This window comes from Perissodus microlepis, chromosome 3 (genome assembly GCF_051167445.1).
Source record: "Perissodus microlepis isolate ML-2025 ecotype Zambia chromosome 3, ASM5116744v1, whole genome shotgun sequence".
Taxonomy (NCBI): Eukaryota; Metazoa; Chordata; class Actinopteri; order Cichliformes; family Cichlidae; genus Perissodus; species Perissodus microlepis.
The window spans coordinates 26,007,893-26,027,609 of NC_140463.1; the positions used below are offsets into that span (position 1 = coordinate 26,007,893).

The 19,717-nt window shown below is 43.5% G+C and overlaps 1 protein-coding gene across 2 annotated transcripts; it reads left to right on the top strand.

Moving 5' to 3' along the window:
* The first annotated feature begins 29 nt into the window (after positions 1–29).
* Positions 30–15,057, top strand: supt16h (SPT16 homolog, facilitates chromatin remodeling subunit). Of its 2 annotated transcripts, XM_084923708.1 has the most exons (25): positions 30–433; positions 1,432–1,524; positions 2,080–2,250; positions 3,609–3,761; positions 3,852–3,998; positions 4,296–4,447; positions 5,143–5,315; positions 5,883–5,973; positions 6,049–6,122; positions 6,205–6,317; positions 6,524–6,589; positions 7,786–7,884; positions 8,001–8,012; positions 8,283–8,398; positions 9,573–9,726; positions 9,867–9,994; positions 10,141–10,403; positions 10,522–10,640; positions 12,024–12,262; positions 12,357–12,432; positions 12,560–12,729; positions 12,841–12,970; positions 13,139–13,265; positions 13,419–13,493; positions 14,153–15,057. In XM_084923708.1, exons 1-25 carry the CDS (start codon positions 368–370, stop codon positions 14,248–14,250), a joined length of 3,105 nt encoding a protein of 1,034 aa, XP_084779834.1. In that variant the 5' UTR covers positions 30–367; the 3' UTR covers positions 14,251–15,057. The 2 variants fall into 2 exon arrangements, with proteins under 2 accessions (XP_084779834.1, XP_084779835.1); XM_084923709.1 differs by lacking the exon at positions 8,001–8,012.
* Positions 15,058–19,717: the final 4,660 nt, after the last annotated feature.

The window sequence follows — 19,717 nt, forward strand, 5'->3', positions numbered from 1 at the left end:
GAGGGAGGAAAAAAAGACTGGAGGGGAGGGGGGTGCTGTGGACTTAATTATAACAGATTGGTGTGTACGTGGTCGTGTGTGTCGAGAAGGAGGTGGGAAAAAAATACAATTTTAATAATTTCGCGAGTTTTAAAGCAGGTGAAAGCGGGCTGTAAGGTTAGCGTTCGCTGTGTTTTTACATGTCTCCTCAGCTCAGAAGGCCGCTGTTGTATAATTATAAGGGAAGCAGCAGCATCTCGTGGTGGTATTTGGAGCCCAGCAGGCGTGGAAAGAAAGTGCGTTGTTGTTAGTTGACACTGCTCATCATCCTCATCCGGCCTGCTGCGAAGCGAAGCCGGGAGCTGGAGTTTGAAACGGAGCGCTCACAATGGCGGTAAACCTGGATAAGGACGCATACTACCGCCGGATCAAGAGACTATACAGCAACTGGAAGGTAAAATAAATAAAATATAGTAAAGGGGGAGTTGATGTGAGGCGTGTGTCCGTTCGGTGTGCTTTAGTGGAGAAAAGTGGAGCTGCTGGCGACAAGTTAGCCGCGTTTTTCTTGCCCGAGCGAGCGCACTGTTGTTGGGATGAGCGGTGATGTGTCCCTCGCTCAATACCAGGGCGAACACTGGTCGCTACCTGAGCTCTTTTATTCCTTTTTATTTCACACACGAACCCAACCTTTGCACCACCCTTATTTTGTTTTGTTCTTGTCTCTACTGGCAGGCTGGCTGCCTCTGGTTAGCGCACTAAAATCGCCCCATTCACCACGCTAACTAGCGTGCTAGCATGTTAACTTTACTCCAAGCTAACTTATTAGCCGAGCGGCTAACTGTGTAATAAACCATCCACTTCTGATTTAACACTTAAACTGAGATGAAGCCGTGCTGTGACGGTCGTCAGGCACATAGATGTGCCTGACAGGTGGCTAACTGCACCACTTGTTTACATTTACTGCCACTTCGCACTTGGCTGCATGCTAACGTTAGCTGGCTAGTTAGCATGAAAGTAACGCCAGCATCCTGGTGACATGTGCAAGATGTCCAGAGCTGCTTTCTTTATTACCGCTCTCACCTTTGTTTGAGGATTCCTGCGTGAATTATTTTAATCTTAAGTACACTCTTTTCATAGGTTGAAGTACATTTTAAGAGCTGCTGGCTCTTGTTGCTGACTTTTCAGCTCATATTTGACCCCATGTCACGCTCTCAGGCTGCTTAACTGTTTCATGTGCATTGTAGCCTCCAAAGCTCCTTTAATGGGACTTAATATAATATAGCCGGATATCCTGAATGATAAACTGGATTAGCTTTGAGTTGTGTGGTTGTGCCACTACTTCCCCAAAGAACAAGTCCAGATGGAGTAGGAGCACCTCACTGTGGACCTCATTATATGCTCTTTATCATCTCATGCGTGACATCAAACTGTGTGTATGTTTGTGTTTTGCAGAAGGGAGAAGATGAGTTTGGCAAAGTCGATGCTATCGTGGTGTCTGTGGGGGTTGATGAGGAAATTGTGTATGCCAAATCCACAGCCATACAGGTAAGTGTGGAGCAGCACGTGAAAGGAAGGCAACACCTTTCTCTCTGTGCATTTAGGAAGGGAAATGGTTGTTGCAGAGTGACTGCAGTCAGTTTGAGCTATTCAAATGACTTTAATGAGCTGTTATTTTTATTTTTTGTTTTATTTGTTTTTTGCAAGAATCTCAGCTGCCATTGAGTATTTGAAACTCAATTTAACAAAATTGACTCATCTTGGGTGTGGCTTAAATCTCTTTTGTAGTTCCCTAAAGTCCTCAAGCACGTTGTATCTGTTATATCTTAGATAAACATTTTACAGAGCTGTTGCATCCTGTGCCTCCAGAAAAGCAAATGCAATATGCATCTACAACCAGCTGTCCTTGAGGGTTATTCAAGTAGAAAATTATTATTTAGCTCCAAAACAGTAAAACGCCACCAAATGCAGGAATTTACCCCCTCCTCCCCAATCCCCCCCAAAATAAAAAAAAAACAGCCCTCAAGCTTCTCCAGTGAGTCCATGTTTAAATTTGTACTGGGATTCCCCCCTCCCCCTTTTTTTTTTTTTTCTCTTTCTCAGACGTGGCTGTTTGGCTACGAGTTGACCGACACCATCATGGTGTTCTGTGACACCAAAATCATCTTCCTCGCCAGCAAGAAAAAGGTGGATTTCCTCAAGCAGGTGGCTATAACTAAAGGCAACGAGAATGCCAATGGTGTCCCGCCCATTACCCTGCTCACCAGAGAAAAGGTAACGCACGTGAAGTCGCCTGATACACACACATGGAAGTTAGTGAGAGAGTGTGATGTTTTGTTTTGTTTTTTTTGTTAATGGCTAGGTTTATCCAAAAAGAGGAATCTGATTTGTTATCGAGCGCTTGAGAAAAATCGAAAGCTTCCTCTTTTGTGGTTTGAGTTCTTCAGACTTTTTTTTTTTTCTTTATAAATCACATGTTGTTCAATCCAATGCAGCTTTGTTTCTCATCTGTCATCTCAAAGTGGTTTTTATTGTAAGGTAAAGCTCCTGCAGTACTACAGAGAAAACCCCAACAATCGCATGACAAGCATTTGGCGACAGTGGGAAGGCAAAACTTCCTTGTAACAGGAAGAACTTCTGGCAGAACCAGGCAGAAGGGAGGGGCAGCGATCTGCCATGAATATTTGGTGGTGAAAGGAAGAAGAGAGCCAGAGATTAATAATAACTAATAGCTGGTTCAGTTTGGAGGGTATGAAGATTTTTAGCCACATATGTATCTGCTGACTTTCATCTTCTTCAAGGCAGTTTTATTTTGTAACAGAGTTGTACTCATAGGTGATAAAAGACTCCATGAGAGGAACAGAGCAGGACTCAGGCAGCGGTCATGATCCTACAGATGGACTGGTCTTGTATCAGTTTTCTATTTTGAGCTTTTTAGCACAAGCCTTTTTCATATAAGCACTTTTTCCTCTTCTACCTTTTTCTGCACTTTGTAGAGCAGTCACAGTGTAGTCAGAGGTGCAGTTCAGTGAGGTTTTGCACAAACTGTCACGTCAACATCTTGGGTTGACGCTGTTATCTGGCATCCTTCCTCCTCTTTGGACACCCCCTGCATGCTCGAATTGCTCAAAGCAGGTGGAGGGCTTGTTGTGAGGGCCTTCTGCAGAGAAAAGCAAGGGTTGTAGAGGGTGGAGTAGTCATACTTCAAAAACTGCATCCTTCTCATGCACGTGGCTGCCACTTCCATGAAAGGACTGTGGTTAATTGTCAGGCTGTAGCTGGAGACGAGAGACCACACCAGATGCAGCCAGCACAGAGGAGATGGTCGTGTGGAGAGAAGGATGACTCGGATGTGATGGTTTTGCACTCGGGTGGAGACGGGAGAGGCAGGTTTCTTTCAGATTGCAGAGAGTACTATGTTGGGATTGGCAGGAATCAAAGTTTCTGCGAATGTGCTGAACGTTACACAGGAACATTAGCGCCTGTGTTCTACCTCGTCGGTGGTCAACACATGCCTTGTGTGGGATTTAAAAGGTTTTAAATCAAACAGCCTTGGAGGAGAGGAAGGCGGACTGTGCTAAAAATTTTCTTTTACCTTTCATCCTTTTATTAGTGTATTACTTGTCTTTCAGAACGAGAGCAACAAGGCCAACTTTGACAAGATGATCGAGGCGATCAGAGGTAGCAAAGAGGGCAAGACGGTGGGTGTGTTCAGCAAAGACAAATTCCCAGGAGAGTACATGAAGAGCTGGAATGACACGCTTTCTGCTGAGGGACTGGAGAAGGTGAGGCGCGATCCCAACACATCGGCCAGCTCTGTGAATGTTACGCTCCCGTTTCAGTCGTGATCAGATGTACTCTGCTTCTGTCTGCAGGTGGACATCAGTGCTGTGGTCGCCTACACGATGGCGGTGAAGGAAGACGGAGAGCTGGCCCTGATGAAGAAAGCGGCAGCCATCACCAGCGAGGTTTACTCAAAGTTTTTCAAAGAGCGCGTGATGGAGATTGTTGATGCTGATGAGGTGAGGGGGGAGGAGCAGCTGGACTCGGTGCCATTTTGTGTTTTCAAGCTGTGTGTTGCTGTCTGCTTTCAGTGCTCAGAACAGCTTAAGACACAATTTATCCATGTCATATCATAGTGTTTGCATCACTTTTCGGTCATCAGTATATGGGTAGATTATGAAGGTCCAGTGTAGCACAGTTGTAATAACGCACAAACACTCTCAGATTAGTTTTGGAGACTCTGTCCCTGAAGGTGTAACTAATACTGGAGCAGCTGCCACACGTCTTTATTTGTATCTTTTGATCCTCTCCAACAGAAAGTGCGTCACAGCAAGCTGGCGGAGTCGGTGGAGAAGGCCATCGAGGAAAAGAAGTACCTGGGTGGTGCGGATCCGTCCACCGTGGAAATGTGTTATCCTCCCATCATCCAGAGCGGCGGGAACTACAGTCTCAAGTTCAGCGTGGTCAGGTGTGTGCAGGTCCAGTCTCACTTAAAGCCAGGAGGCATTTGCAGCTGGTTTTGTCACAATTAAATAAATTGGTTTTGGTAGTGCTGGAAATGTATTAATTTATTGTTTTGTTTTTTAAAATTAATTTTTTAAACAAAGCTCTCTTTAAGAGTCACGTTCACAAGAGCTTCAGGGTTGGTCCTAGTTGATTTTCAAGGAGTAAAAACTTAAAGAAATCCAAAATCAGGATTTTTGCAGAAATCCAGCAGCCTTGAATATAAAAAAAAAAGTTTACATTTTATGGGAAACATGTAGTGCAGCATTAGATGAGTAGATTTATGAGTCTTTAGCCACAGCTTGATGTTTTTTACGGTTTAATCTTTGATGTGAATTAAAGTATTCGAGTGTTAATGAGCTTCAGAGATGCTTTCAGGTGGATCTCAGTGCAGAGCTAACATACCTGGCGACACACCTGTTTAGCACCCAGATAGATGAGTTGTGCTAATCATCTCTAAACTCAGAAACAAAGCAGCATATTCCCTAAAATACTGAGCTGCTCTTGAATATTTTGTTTGTTTTAAATCGGGTAGGAAAACACTAGGATGTATTAAATGCTGCCTAAGTACAGCTCAGAGATTATAGATTCAGTCAACAGGACAAGATGAAGAGCAGAGACCAGTTATCAATGACCCTCTATCGTTCCCTCTCTGCGCAGCGATAAGAACCACATGCACTTTGGTGCCATCACGTGTGCCATGGGGATCCGCTACAAGTCGTACTGCTCCAACCTGGTGCGCACACTCATGGTGGACCCCTCTCAGGAGATGCAGGACAACTACAACTTCCTGCTGCAGGTGGAAGAGGAGCTGCTCAAGGAGCTCAAGCACGGTGAGTTTAGGAGAATGGCAGTGGAATAACTGGGAGCGAGCTGGTTTGTGCTCTGTTCTGTAATCTTTGCGCAGTGCAGGGCTTCGGAGTTTGAAGCACTGGGAATAAAGTCTGTGTGCAAATGCAAAAACTCAGGTCACCTGAGTAGCATCTTTAAAAAATGCTCATTGCTGCTTCTTGGAGGGATGTGATCTGTTCCATTGGTCGATTTGTTTGTTAGCAGTCTAGTGCTCACAGTCTAAGACGTTCAAGTTTTGCATATAACAGCTCAAGTTGCTAACACTGGATGAGGATATTTAGTAACCTTCATTGACAGCGCCAAAGGTCAGAGAAATGCGTATGCAATGCTTCAAGGTCAGACATCGGTTTAGCGCTGGCTCTTTGGGGGGAGCTGTGCTTTTGTTTTGTTTAAAAAAAAATAAAAAAAAATCTTGCATTATGAAAATCAGTATCACATATTTTACATTTGAACTGAACCTGAACTGTAACTTGTTAATGAGTTTTAGGCTGCAGGAGGGAAGTGTGTCAGTGCTGTCTGTGTGTAAACCTCCTGCATGTCCTCCACAGGAGTCAAAATCTGTGACGCATACAATGCAGTCATGGAGTACGTGAAGAAAGAGAAGCCGGAGCTCGCGCAGAAGCTGACCAAAAACCTCGGGTAAGTACCCACAGGGGCTTTCTTCTCTCGGACGTCCTCAAATTCAGAACACTTATGTCTGTTTCCTTGTTGTAGTTTTGCGATGGGGATCGAGTTCAGAGAAGGGTCGCTGGTTTTGAACGCCAAAAATCAGTACAGACTAAAAAAAGGTGAGACTGTCGACTGTGTTAAGCACACAGGTGGTTTTATGCATTAGTGAAAGTTTCTTAAAGGAGACGTTGTGTCCTTCAGGGATAGTGCTCAGCGTCAGTTTGGGTTTTTCTGACTTGGTGAATAAAGATGCGAAGAAAGAAGAGCAGAAGAAGTACGCCTTGTTTCTTGGTGACACTATACAGATCAATGAGGTAAGCAGCCCTGTTGGAGTAGATCCCAGCAAACAACTTTGTCAGACAAGCAACAAAAATATAAATGTTAATTTCATTAACAGTAATGACTGGTCTGTACACACTGTTAAACAGATACGTGTGCATCTGGTTAAGTTGCTGTCTTCATGCTGATGCTGAAACATGATGGTCAATCTTTTTTATGTCCTGGTGTGTGTGTATCACAGGAGGAGGCCGCCACAGTCCTCACACCGGTGAAGAAAAAGATCAAAAACGTGGGAATCTTCCTAAAGGTGCGTGGTCACTGTGTCCGCTTTCTATAAGAGTCAGGAGCTGAAGAGGAGTATTTACGTCCTTATACATTTATAATCATGTATTTATATGGACAGAGGTGTTTGGGCCACACCTCTTAGGGTTGCTGTGGCTCTGGTGGTTGACTGAATGGTACTCCTACCTGTGTATTATTTATTAAGCCATAATTTATGGCTTGCCACCACAGATTTTAATAAAGTGTAATTTCTCTGTTCACCTCATGGTGGCAGCACCATCTGATCCATGTTGCAACCAAAATAAGGATAAGACTTACAATACACACAGTAGTAACTCACATTTAACATGAGCCTGAGACGCTGATGTTCAGCAGCTTCACTGAAGTTTCACGGATTGCTGACTGCTTTGTCGTTATTATTTTATTCTCCACATTTGAGCGAAAAAGTAGATTTATTGTGTTTAGGCTTGAACACAAGTGATCGCCATCATGACAGTTCTTGTGTTACTGAAAACGAAGTGGGTTTTTTCTTCCCCATTAATAAATACGGTACTTTTGGAAAGTGTTTGGACACTCCTGGTGCACTTTAAAAGCACTGTATGTGTGTGATTGGGTTGGTGATGCCTGTAGTACAGCCCTGCTTTCAGTTTATAAACAGCATATGTGATAATATTTAATGTGTCAGTGCTGAGCTTTCACTCTGGTCAGTTTGTTGTTGTGTGTGGACTCCAGCTCTGGAAATGCAGTTTGTTGCCCCTTTGAGAGCTTCGTGGTAGAGCAACATGAACATGCTGCAGGTTGTTGTTAAAGGAGACCGTGAGGCTTTGTTGGGGGGAGCGTGGGAAGGAGCAGCAACTGGACTTTCAAAATAAGAGGGAGGGGTTCAAAAGTGTGTGGAAAAATGCTAAAACAAGGACAAAATACACCTGGGCAGTTTAGCAGAGTGAAGTGGGGAAATGCTGATGTGCCATCCAGATGTTAGGGTTTTATCCTTTCATATTCATAGTTTGTATAGTGTGCATTCTCAGCAGCAGCACCTGAGATGCAGCTCTCGACTTTTCATAGATATGTTTGACATTTACATGGTTACAGATGCTTTCTGTGGTGCTTCACCTTTTCTGTCACGGTCTATGTTTTAAGTGTTAGTGTGGTGGATTTCTTGTGAATCTGATTTAAATAAGACGGAGAGCAGGAAGTGAACGTTGTTTTCGCTTCTTTTAGAATGATGATGAAGAGGATGAGGAGGAAGAGGTCGACGACGCAGAGGAGCTGCTGGGGAAAGGCGCGCGCAGCGCCGCTCTGCTCGCAGACAGAACCAGGGTAAGTGCGGGCGCGTGCGTCGCTCAGTGTGTGACTGGTGTTTTTTTTTTTGTGATTTTTGCCGCCTTGACGGAGTTTTGATAACTAAGAGTGTGAATGTCTTTGTACTCTATCAGCTACTTGGGAAGGTAAGTATTCATTGTTTTTTCCTAAAATCTCATCAGCTGAACTGGTTTAGTCTCAGAAATCCCTTTGCTGATGGGAATGAAGTTGTAATTTTTATTTGAGTGACACTTTTGTGTTTGTTTCTGTTTGTTGTCCATCCAAAGCTTTAACACATCTGTTCTCTGCATGTGTGTTGTGTTTTTCCACCTTATTTTTTAAAAATAGTTTTTAAAACAAAACATGGTCTTGGTGTCTCTGTGTGGTCACTCAGTTGTGTCTTTTGTCAAACTTAGAACGAGATGACGGCGGAGGAGAAGAGGCGGGCTCACCAGAAGGAGTTGGCCAATCACTTGAATGAAGAAGCGAAGCGCCGTCTGACGGAGCAGAAAGGAGAGCAGCAGATCCAGAAGTGAGTCGGTACTCTCACCATCCATAATGAACTGAAGCTATCAGGTGAAGAAACAGCATGAATGTGTTAAAGAGATCCACTCCGGTTAAACTAGAGTGGGGTGAGTCAATGTAGTGCTCAACCACGCAAATGCTTGCTGTAGGTTGTAGGTCACCAGTAGGTGTAGTGCAGTCCAGATCTGGACCCAGACTGGTCTGGTCTGTACAGAGGAAACGCACAGACCAATCACTTACATTGTAACTCATCCCACATGATGCAGCTCAACCAATCAAATCGTTTATTCAGAGCATTTGCGAAAACAGAAAACTCTGCGAGGAGGCGCGATAAATCGAGGAAACGGGAGGAAGAAGTTGTGAAGCTGAGATGGTTTACGCGTGAAAGAAACTCAAACTAGACCTTTTTTCAAATGATGTAAATTTATTTTTTAATGTAAACTTTATTTAACTTGAAATGATAAATATTTTATTATCGGCGGACCCTCGAGGTCATTGTGATAATTAATAATAAATAGTGTTGAACTCGTCTTAATTTTACTTTTCTAACTGGACCTCCTGTTTAAAGGCCAGCAGGGGGCGGTAGTAAAAGATTTTGGTCCTGTGTGACACTAATAACCTGTGGACATTTTTGATGTCTGAATTGGATCGTGTGAATAAGAGCAAAGTCGCAAAAACTTTGTGTTTGTGACTCTTATTTTTCTCTCGCAACCCACCTGTTGCTAGGGGGGGAAAAAATCCTGCATTCCCTGATCAGCTGGCAAAATCGCTTATGGTGTTGCTCAGCAGTCTGATTTGTTACTCTTCGAGCTTCAGTGAAACTAAAGTGCAAAAAGAAGTGGGACCCTTTTGCCATCAAAATAAAAGTTGTGCCTTTTACAACGTGCTGGTCCGCTTTTGTGCAAGACGTGTTATGAACTGCTCTGAAGTGATGCGCGACAGGCTGTCTCATTGCTGCTTTGATCGATGTTGGCGTTAGCTGAGTGTGAGCGAAAAGATGCGTGGGGTGTTTAGCTTTATTTGTTTTTTTGCACGCCACACAAACTTTAATAAGCGCCTAGATTTGTGTTCTTTTTTTTAAATAAATAAACCCAGGACAGAGAAGTTGGCAGCAGAACTGTAAATTCTGACTTTTAATTAAGTTTCTCCTGATTAAGCGACTCCACTCTGCTTCCTCTCAGGGCCAGGAAATCTAACGTCTCCTATAAGAACGTGTCTCAGATGCCCAGAGAAAAGGACATCCGGGACATGAAGATCTTCATCGACAAGAAGTATGAGACTGTCGTCATGCCTGTCTTTGGCATCGCCACACCATTTCACATCGCCACCATCAAGGTACTCTTAGCTTATGCCTTCTATGGGGGGGGGGGTCTACCACAACTACATCCAAACCAGTTGCACTTACGTACACCAAGAGTCTGTGTTACCTTTTTGGTTTTAATTACAGACATTTTTCTTGCATTTGTGCCTTTTAGAACATCAGTATGTCTGTAGAAGGAGACTACACCTACCTGAGGATCAACTTCTACGTCCCTGGCAGCTCACTGGGCCGACAGGAGGGAAACATCTTCCCCAACCCCGAAGCCACATTCGTCAAAGAAATGTGAGTCTGTCCAGCTCTTTCTATCAGCATGCGTGTAGATTTCTCTGCTCACACCTCGGCAGGTCACTGTGTGTGTTTGTTGTGCTGCAGTATTTGAAGGAGCAGATGTTCCAATAATCCTTTTCTTTCCCTCGCTCGCCTCTCAGCACGTACCGGGCGTCCAACCTGAAGGCTCCCGGCGACACATCGGTGCCCTCCACCAACCTGCAGAACGCCTTCCGCATCATCAAGGAGGTGCAGAAGCGCTACAAAACACGAGAGGCCGAAGAGAAGGAGAAGGAGGGCATCGTCAAGCAAGACTCACTGGTCATCAACCTCAACCGCAGCAACCCCAAACTCAAAGACCTCTACATCAGACCCAACATCGCACAGAAGAGGATGCAGGGCTCGCTGGAGGCTCATACTAATGGTGAGGACAGCAGTCAGTGGGAATACTGGGAAACGAGGATGCCCAAATCTCGGAAATGTTGTCGTTAAAACTGGGAATCTATCTCTCTCTCTCCCCCTCCCCTCCTTCCCCTGCGCAGGTTTCCGTTTCACGTCGGTCCGAGGTGACAAAGTGGACATTCTTTACAACAACATCAAACACGCCATCTTCCAGCCGTGTGACGGTGAGATGATCATCGTACTGCACTTCCACCTCAAGGTATGCTTATTCAAAAATACACCCTTAAAATATCTGGAGACTTCACTTTCATCTGTGGTTAGGGCAACGCTCGATCATCACAGGGGCAGCAGGTGTCCGCAGAGCTCTCTGCTCATACCTGCTGACTGAGTTTTCTTTAATTTTTGTTTGTGTCCTTATCACTGATGGCAGCACGAGACTGTAGCAACAGCTATGCTAGGAGGTCTGTTTTTCCTCTCCTGTCAGTTTGATTTGCAGCAAAGCAACTGAAGTGTATTGACAGCGCTCTCTGCTTCCTCACTCGACAGACTGAACTTTCACAGACTTTGTTCCACATTGTGATGGTCATGTGCTCCCTTAATTTATTTTAACATTGTGTATATTTGTGTAAAATCAATATTACAAACCCAAACGCTCAGTGATCTAATATCATCAGAGCTTAGAGTTGAGCTGTGATGAAAAATAAAATGGTACTTTGACAAGGTTTACAGTGTCAGGTTAGTTGTTGATCTAAGGAGCTTGGAAAGAAAAGCGTCTGAACTTCTTTAAGTTGCTTGAAGACATTTCAGCTCTCATCTGGGAAGCTTCTTCAGTTTAGGGTCAAATGGTGGAGAGTCCCAGATTTGAGCCCTGTGGGAGTGTTGCTGATGTTAATTTCACCTCTTATGAAGGAGTTTAACTTTTTGAGACCTGCAGTAACTATGGTGGCCCTAAGAGGGTAAACACACTGCAAAAAACATGCAGAGCACAACAAAAACCGAAAACAAAATGTTGGCAAAGCTCCCCAAAAAATTGCAAACAAAAGAGAACTGAAGTGATTTAGATGGATACAATAAAAAGATGGAACAGCTGTGGTGAACTTCTGAGGGCAAACATGCATCTACAGTCATTTATGACTAATGCGATTAAAACACACATGGTTCTTCAACATAGAAATGTGTGTTTTGTGAGCTTTTGCAGCATTATTTATTTATTTATTTACTTTTATTTGCTGATATTTTCTTAAGTTGCAGTACTTTGCAGAGACTTAACACTTTGCAATAAAAAAGAGGTTTGTAAAAGTCTGGCATTTTTGAGATTGCGCTTAATTGATCTTTTATTGTATTAGGCCTCAGTCGCACAGGCCTAGACACCGGTCGGTGACCCCCCCCCCCCTTTGGTTCAGAGTAGCTGAAGGCGGGCTTGTTCCCTTTCATCTGAGCAGGGTTAGGAGACTCCACCCCCACATTCCCCTTTATAACCTTGAGCACTCTGCTGGGTGGCGCTTCATGTTAACTCTAAATAAGTGTCTCAGTGATCTATAATTCTTCAGTGTATTCACTCATCGGCCGTCTGTCATTGTATTTAAGCGATTCCCTTTAAATATTCAGAAAATGGTCTAAAAACTGTTGCGTTTCTCTCCAGAACGCCATCATGTTTGGTAAGAGACGCCACACGGACGTCCAGTTCTACACAGAGGTGGGCGAGATCACCACAGACTTGGGCAAACACCAACACATGCACGACCGAGACGACCTGTACGCCGAGCAGATGGAGCGGGAGATGAGGCACAAGCTCAAGTCGGCCTTCAAGAACTTCATCGAGAAGGTGGAGACGTTGACTAAAGAGGAGTTGGAATTTGAGGTGCCCTTCAGAGACCTGGGGTGAGTAAACGAGGCCGTCGGAAACCGATGCAAACGTGCGAGGACAAGGTGGACACCCCTGTGAGCTCGTGGCCCATGCCTCTTTTGTTTACAGGTTCCAGGGCGCCCCCTACAGGAGTACCTGCCTGCTACAACCCACGTCCAGTTCTCTTGTCAATGTTACTGAATGGGTGAGTGAGCAGCTGGCACTGAGCTGCAGACGGTTCAAAGGTTTAATCTGTGAAGAAGAAAGCTGAAATGTGTGCAGTGACCTGCTGGCAGTTCAGTCTGTTAAAAATCTGTTTTCTCCGTCTGCAGCCGCCGTTTGTAGTTACTCTAGATGAGGTGGAGCTGGTTCACTTTGAGCGCGTGCAGTTCCACCTGAAGAACTTTGACGTGGTCATCGTTTACAAGGACTACAACAAGAAGGTCACCATGATCAACGCTGTGCCCGTGAACTCCCTTGACCCTATCAAAGAGTGGCTCAAGTAAGGCCAGTCGATTTAATCAGTGACTTAATTTTTAATGCATCTAAAAGAATATCTCAGATGGATTATTAATACTTTTTTTTTTCTCTTCTCCGTTTTTCTCCTTTTTAGCTCTTGTGACATCAAGTACACAGAGGGCGTCCAGTCTCTGAACTGGACCAAAATCATGAAGACCATCGTTGACGACCCAGAGGGGTTCTTCGAGCAGGGAGGCTGGTCTTTCTTGGATCCAGAAAGCGAGGTGAGTTCATGGTTTCATAACCTAAGCAGACATTTACAGTTTTAAAATGTTCCATGTTCCCAGTTTTTCCTTTCAAGAACTCCTTTCACGTCGTAACACAGTGCTGAGAATAAAATAGCGGTTAGTTTTGTGATTACATCCCTCTCTGCGTGCCATGTTTTGCCTCAGGGAAGCGGCGCCGAGGAAGATTCAGAGTCAGAAATGGAGGATGAGACGTTCAACCCATCTGCAGATGAAGAAGAAGAGGAAGAGGAAGACAGTGATGAGGATTACAGCTCAGAGACGGAGGACTCTGGTATGATTTCCATGGGCCAGTTTGAACCTCTGATGAATGAAATGATCAATAAAAGCTTGAGAAAACGATTTGTACCTGAACAGCTCTTTGCCTTGAACTCACACTTGTACACACTGATGAACCAGATTTTCTTTTTTTGGGTGTGTGATACAGATTACAGCGCGTCACTGGGTAGTGAGGAGGAGAGCGGGAAAGACTGGGATGAACTGGAGGAAGAAGCCAGGAAAGGTTTGTATTTGTAGACTCTGGTTTTTCAAAACTTGCACTTGAAGAGCGTTCAGGGCTCGCTGTCAGTGTCCACATACTCAAAATAAGCCTGGCATCAGCCACTAGAGGGCACCAAATGCACACAAACCCCACAGTACTCATCTAAAAGCAAACTTTTCACATCTGCAGCACCTAACTGTCATGTGACTAAATACAAACGGTCTCTTCAGGAATCACAGATTTAAATATGGCTGTTAACTCACGAGCGCTTCAATAGTCACACCTTTTTAGTTGGCCATTGCCTACTTAAATATTTCTGTTAATCGCATGGCAGCAACTCGATGCAATCAGGCGTGAACACTACCTGCCGAAATTCAGACTGAGCATCAGAATGAGGAAGCAAAGTGATTTAAAAGTGTTTGTTGTTTCCCACGTAAATATCTCTGGAGTTTACAGAGAATTATATAAAAAAAATAAAAGAGAAAATATCCAGTGAGTGGCAGTTCTCTGAGAGAAACTGCCTTGTTGATCACAGACTGCTTGAAGGCTGCAGACGTTATGCAGACGAGCATCTCTGAACGCACATGTTGGGATGTGGTGGAGGAATCTGCAGTATCAGCCACGAGGGTTGATCACAGCACAGAGCTGTTTCATGGTTGTTTCTGTTTCCTCCCCTGCAGCTGACAGAGAGAGCCACTATGAGGACGAGGACACCTCCAACAGGAAGAGGAAGGTGCGGTCATCAGCCCCGCCGAGCAAGAAGAAGCGACGGCACTAAACGTCCCAAACATCCATTCATACTGCCAAACCTGACCCTCCCTCCCACCACGGCCGGCTCCCCACACTTCACACAGAAACACACCTGCGCTCAGACACACACCGTGTACATAGACGTAGACACCGCCCCCTTTGTCTATTTTTTATTTTTTAGTTGTTGTCGGTGAAGTGTCATGTTGAAGAACCAGCAGGACAGCCACACTTCATTCATTACCTTCGTTTTCCCACCTTCGTTCATCCATCCATCAGGGTTTATTGTCTGTGTGTGTGTGTCTGCGAGTGCGCGCGAGTGTGGTTAAATGGGTTTTTATTGCAAGCATTGTTTATTTTCTGTTAAAGAAAGCTGAGTTTCTTAACTAATGGATAATAAATAAAAAGACTTGACATCTCCTCTGCCAAGTGTTTTATATAAACTGAGAAATCTGATTTTTTTTTCCTCTCGTCTTCCCCACCGTATCCACTTTTTTTTTTTTTTTTTTTTTTTTTTTTTTTTTTTTTCCCTCTTATTTTTGTTAATGTTTGTTAAATTGTGGTAATAAGATGGGGAAAATATCCTTTATTTTTTAGGGATGGGAGGGGGCAGATGCACGTTTTCTAATTATTTTACCTTTTTTTTTTTTTTTAAGTGGGGATTTATAAATGGATTCGGACACAGACACACTTCACCCTCGCACTTATCATCCTCTCTGTCCCCTCCTTTTTTTTTCTTTTCTTCTTTTTTTTTGGTCAGTCTGAGTAGATATGATGTTGTACTGTTAATTCTGAAAATCCTGTTTTTGTTTTTGTAATAAAATTAAAAGGAACTGTAGTTTGTTTTCACTCTTCCCTCTTTCACACACTTTCAGTTTTGCAGATTAGTCGTTGTGTACTTACTGCCGGTGTCGTAGACCACTGCCTCTTTTCAGTCGTGGGCTAAGGGCAATGCTCTTGAGCATTAGTTCTCCAGGCTTCTGGAAGGACATAGGCTGCTTTTATAAACTCATTTTCACTCCAGTCCTTGTACCCGACCGTTTTCAGAGAAACATGTTTCTTAAGCCACTTAAGAAAATGCTGACTTGTGAGTCATTCAAACACAAAAACTAGCCTAACTCAAAGGGTGAACAAGTGTTGCCTACGTGAGAGACGACTTCACGGAGAACCATTTTTTAAAAATTGTATCTTTAGGCATTTAGTTACTAGCAGCCTGATGTAAATATGTGATTTGTTCCCATTTCATGTTGTTTTATGTGAAAAATACCAAAGAACCGTTTGATAGACATAAAATAGTAATTTTCTTTACACCAACAAGGTGATTCCTAAAGAACTGTTGGCTAAACACTTGGCATATCTCTGCATGAGGCACAGTGTGTTTTTAATAAAATAGGTAGTGGAAGTGGCTCTCCTGCTACTGGTTAGAAATGTGGAAGTTGAATCTTTGTACAGTGCCTTAAAAAAGTATTTATACCCCTTGAGCTTTTACACATTTTGTCACAGGCACAAACTTAAATGTTTGTTATTGAGATTTTCTGTGATAGACCAACACGAAGTAGCACATGATTGTGAAGAGGTACGAAAATGATACATGGGTTTCTAAATTTTAAGCAAATCAAAATCTGAAAAGTGTGCATTTGTATTCAGCCGCCTGTACTTTGATACATCTAAATAAAACCCAGTGCAATCAGTTGCCTTCAGAAGTCACCAAATTAGATAATAGAGTTCACCTGTGTGTAATTTAGTCTCATTATAAATACACCTGCTCTGTGAAGACCTTGGTGGTTTGTTAGAGAACATTACCATACCACCTTTATTTATAAAGCACTTTAACATAAAACCAGAGTTCACAAAGTGCTGTACATGCAAATAGCACAAGTAAAGTAAATAAAAATAAGATAAAATAGATTAAATAACTAAAATAAACGAAAACATGTTAAAACTAATTGAGTCAATCCCTTTAATCAGTGCCAAAGGCTTCAGCGAATAAATATGCTTTAAGAAAACTCAGAAAGAGAAGAGGCCTGCCTAACGTGCAAGGGCAGATCATTCCACAACTTTGGAGCAGCTACAGCAAAAGCACGATCACCTTTAAATTCATACTTAGTTTTCGGTACCTAAAGGAGCTGCTGATTGGCGGACCTAAGGGAATGGGCAGGTGTATATGGTTGTAGTAGCTCAGAGACGGGAAGGGGGGGCAGGCCATTAAGAGATTTAAAAACAGATAAGAGAATTTTAAAAACAATCCTAAAATGTACAGGTAGCCAGTGGAATGAAATTAAAATGGGGGTAATGTGCTCAAACTTTTTAGTTCCAGTTAAAAGACGAGCTGCAGCATTTTGCACAACCTGCAGGCGCCTAATGGACGCATCACTAACCCCACAATAAAGTGCGTTACAATAATCCAGCCTAGAAGTAACAAAGGCATGGATTACTGTCTCAAAAAGCTGTTTCGATAAGATGGGCTTTATTTTGGCTAATTGCCTCAAATGAAAAAAGATCTTACAACAGCTCTGACCTGGCTTTCAAGTTTAAGATCTGCCTCCATTTTAACTCCCAGATTAGTGATGACTGGTTTAACATACTGTGCCAGCGAACCAAGATCTATAGTAGTGGCCTCACAAGTGCCACGAAGAACCATCACTTCTGTTTTCTGCTCATTAAAATGTAAAAAGTTCAAAGCCATCCAGGCCCTTATTTCATCAAGGCATCTGAGCAGAGGGTCTACTGAGAAGCCATTTATCTTTTTAAGTGGGAAATAAATCTGGGAGTCATCAGCATAACAGTGGAAAGAAATCCCATGTTTCCTGAAAATAGACACAAGGGGTAGGAGATATAGGGAAAAAAGAAGCGGGCCTAAAACTGAACCCTATGGGACCCCACATTGAAGAGAAGCAGCAGAGGATACAAACTCACCGAGTTCACAGAGAAAGTTCACACAGTCACCTGAGTCAGTTGCTAAAAACACATCATTAAAAACTCTTAAAATGGACTGGGAATCTGCGCTTTCACAGATAGCGCTTTATCAATAAAGAAGTGTAGGAAGTTTTCACAAATTTCCTGAGAGGACTCGACACCAACAGTCTGTGGAGCATGAAGGACCCTGTCAATAGTCTTAAATAAGATATGAGGCTTACGACAATTTGACTGAATAATAGCAGCAAAATGTTTCCTCTTAGCATCTTTTACAGTCTTCTGATAGGAATCTCTTCTGTATCATTACATATAGAGTCAGGAAGGCTGCAGTTCTGATTAAAAAGAATAGAGAACTGACAGAGGAAGGGTTAAAAATACGACAGCACCAGCAACAACAGAAGGAGGATTAACTTTGGTATAAGGAAGGGAAACCTCAAACAAGACAGGCTTATGATCCGACCATACAATGTCACAAACCTCTAAGTTAGAGACAGGTAGATTGAGAGTTAAAACAAGATCCAACGTGTGCCCATACTTTTGTGTAGGCACAGACACAGGTTGCACAAGATCAAAAGAGTCAATAAGATTTAAAAAGTCCTTTGCCATTGGCTTGTCAGGGCAGCACACGTGAATATTGAAGCCCCCAATAATAAGGACATGATCGTATTTTGGCATAATTTCAGCCAACAGATCATAAAAGTCATTTAAGAAGTCCCTATTGTATTTTGGAGGTCTGTAAACCACAGCACAGAGCACTGTGTGAGAGCGACCCAGCTCAAACACACTCAGTTCAAAGCTACTAGGTGATGTTGATAAGGGCAGTGGTTTACATTTATACTGCTTCTTAAAAACAACCGCTAGTCCTCCTCCTCTGCCTGATATTCGAGGAGAGTTTAAAAAGCAGCAGTCATCTGGTAAGAGATCTGTGAAAACGCTGGACTCACCGGCCCTCAACCATGTCTCAGTTATACCGAGGAAATCCAGTCCTTGGGCCATAAATAAATCCTTTAAAATAAAAGTGTTATTACTCAGCGATATAGTGTTCACCAATCCAAACCTGGAGGAGGTCAGCGTGTTTGTGGCTGACTGCGAGACCCGACACAGCGGCCGCAGGTTCTGTAGGTTTGCACCGCGCCGACGAAGATGAGGGAAAATCCTTCGCGGCTGGGACATCTGATCCGAGCCAACAACGGGCACCAGCCAGGCATCGATGGGCTCCAGAGAGCGCGGAGAAAAGACATGACGAGACACAGATCCACGTCCGTTCCAAGGAGCCGGGGAAGAGCGCACCAAGTACGCCTTAAGTTTCACGAGCAAACCGCTGCATTTGCCCCGGCGTCTGAAACGCTTTCGCCGTGAGGCTGGGGCCAGGGTCCGACAAAGGTTAGCTGGTATCCCAGATAGGAATGGAGGTAACATCTTATGTCCAGTATAAGTTGCATTGGTAAGATCACTGGCAACTAGTCGGAGGTCCAGCAGAGTTTGGCGATTGTACATTAAAAGAGAGTTGACTCTAGCAATAAAAAAACAACACAAACAAACACAACATTAGAGAACATTAGTGAACAAACAGCATGATGAAGCCCAAGGAAGTCACCAGACAGGCCAGGGATAAAGTTGTAGATAAATTTAAAGCAGTGTTAAGTTATTTAAAAAAACAAAGAAAAATTCCCCAAGCTTTGAACATCTCAAGGAGCACTGTTCAAAAGTGTGCGACAACTGCAAACCTACCAAGCCATGGCCGTCCACCTAAACTGACAGACCGAGCAAGGAGAGCACAGAGAAGCTTCCAAGAGGCCCATAGTCACTCTGGTGGCGGTGGCATCATGCTGTGGGGATGCTTTTCTTCAGCAGGGACAGGGACTCTGGTCAGAGCTGATGGGCAATATGGATGGCACTAAATACAGGTCAATCCTGGAAGAAAACCTGTAGGAGACTGTGAAGGAGATTCACCTAACAGAAAGACGATGACCCTAAAATTACAGCAAGTGCTACAAAGGAATAGTTTAGATGAAAGCATATTCGTGTTAGAATGGCCCAGGCAAAGTCCAGACCTAAATCCCATTGAGTATCTGTGGCAAGACATGAAAATTACTGTACACCAATGATGGGAATAACGGCATTACAAGTAACGGCGTTACTAACGGCGTTACTTTTTTCAGTAACGAGTAATCTAACTAATTACTATTCCTATCGTTACAACGCCGTTACAGTTACTAACAAGAAAACGCGTTACTATTTTTCAACAAACAGACGGTTGAAGCTGTGTTCAGCTTCTTATATCAGTTGCAGGGGAGTAGCTGTAAGTAATCTGGACGCTACAGCTTTAAGCAGCTGCGCGCGCTCCCGCGGATGGTAATCACGATCACTGTCTACAGTGGTTCCCAAACTTTTTTTGCTGGGTCCCCCTTTGTTTTACAAGAAAAATGTCCCTCCCCCGCGCGCACACACACGCACAAACACATCCTCCAACCACACACACCCATATTTTGCTCCATTGTGGTTTATTTCACACCTCAAACATTTAGTAAACAATTAAGCAAATACAAGTAATCTGCAATAAATTACAGGTAGTAAGAAAA

Bases quoted from the DNA above. Each gene is read 5' to 3' on its own strand.
- supt16h (XM_084923708.1), top strand. From the start codon at position 368: ATGGCGGTAAACCTGGATAAGGACGCATACTACCGCCGGATCAAGAGA. The intron at 5,316-5,882 runs GTGAGTTTAGGA...TGTCCTCCACAG, and splicing joins GCTCAAGGAGCTCAAGCACG to GAGTCAAAATCTGTGACGCA. The intron at 9,995-10,140 runs GTGAGTCTGTCC...CTCGCCTCTCAG, and splicing joins GCCACATTCGTCAAAGAAAT to CACGTACCGGGCGTCCAACC.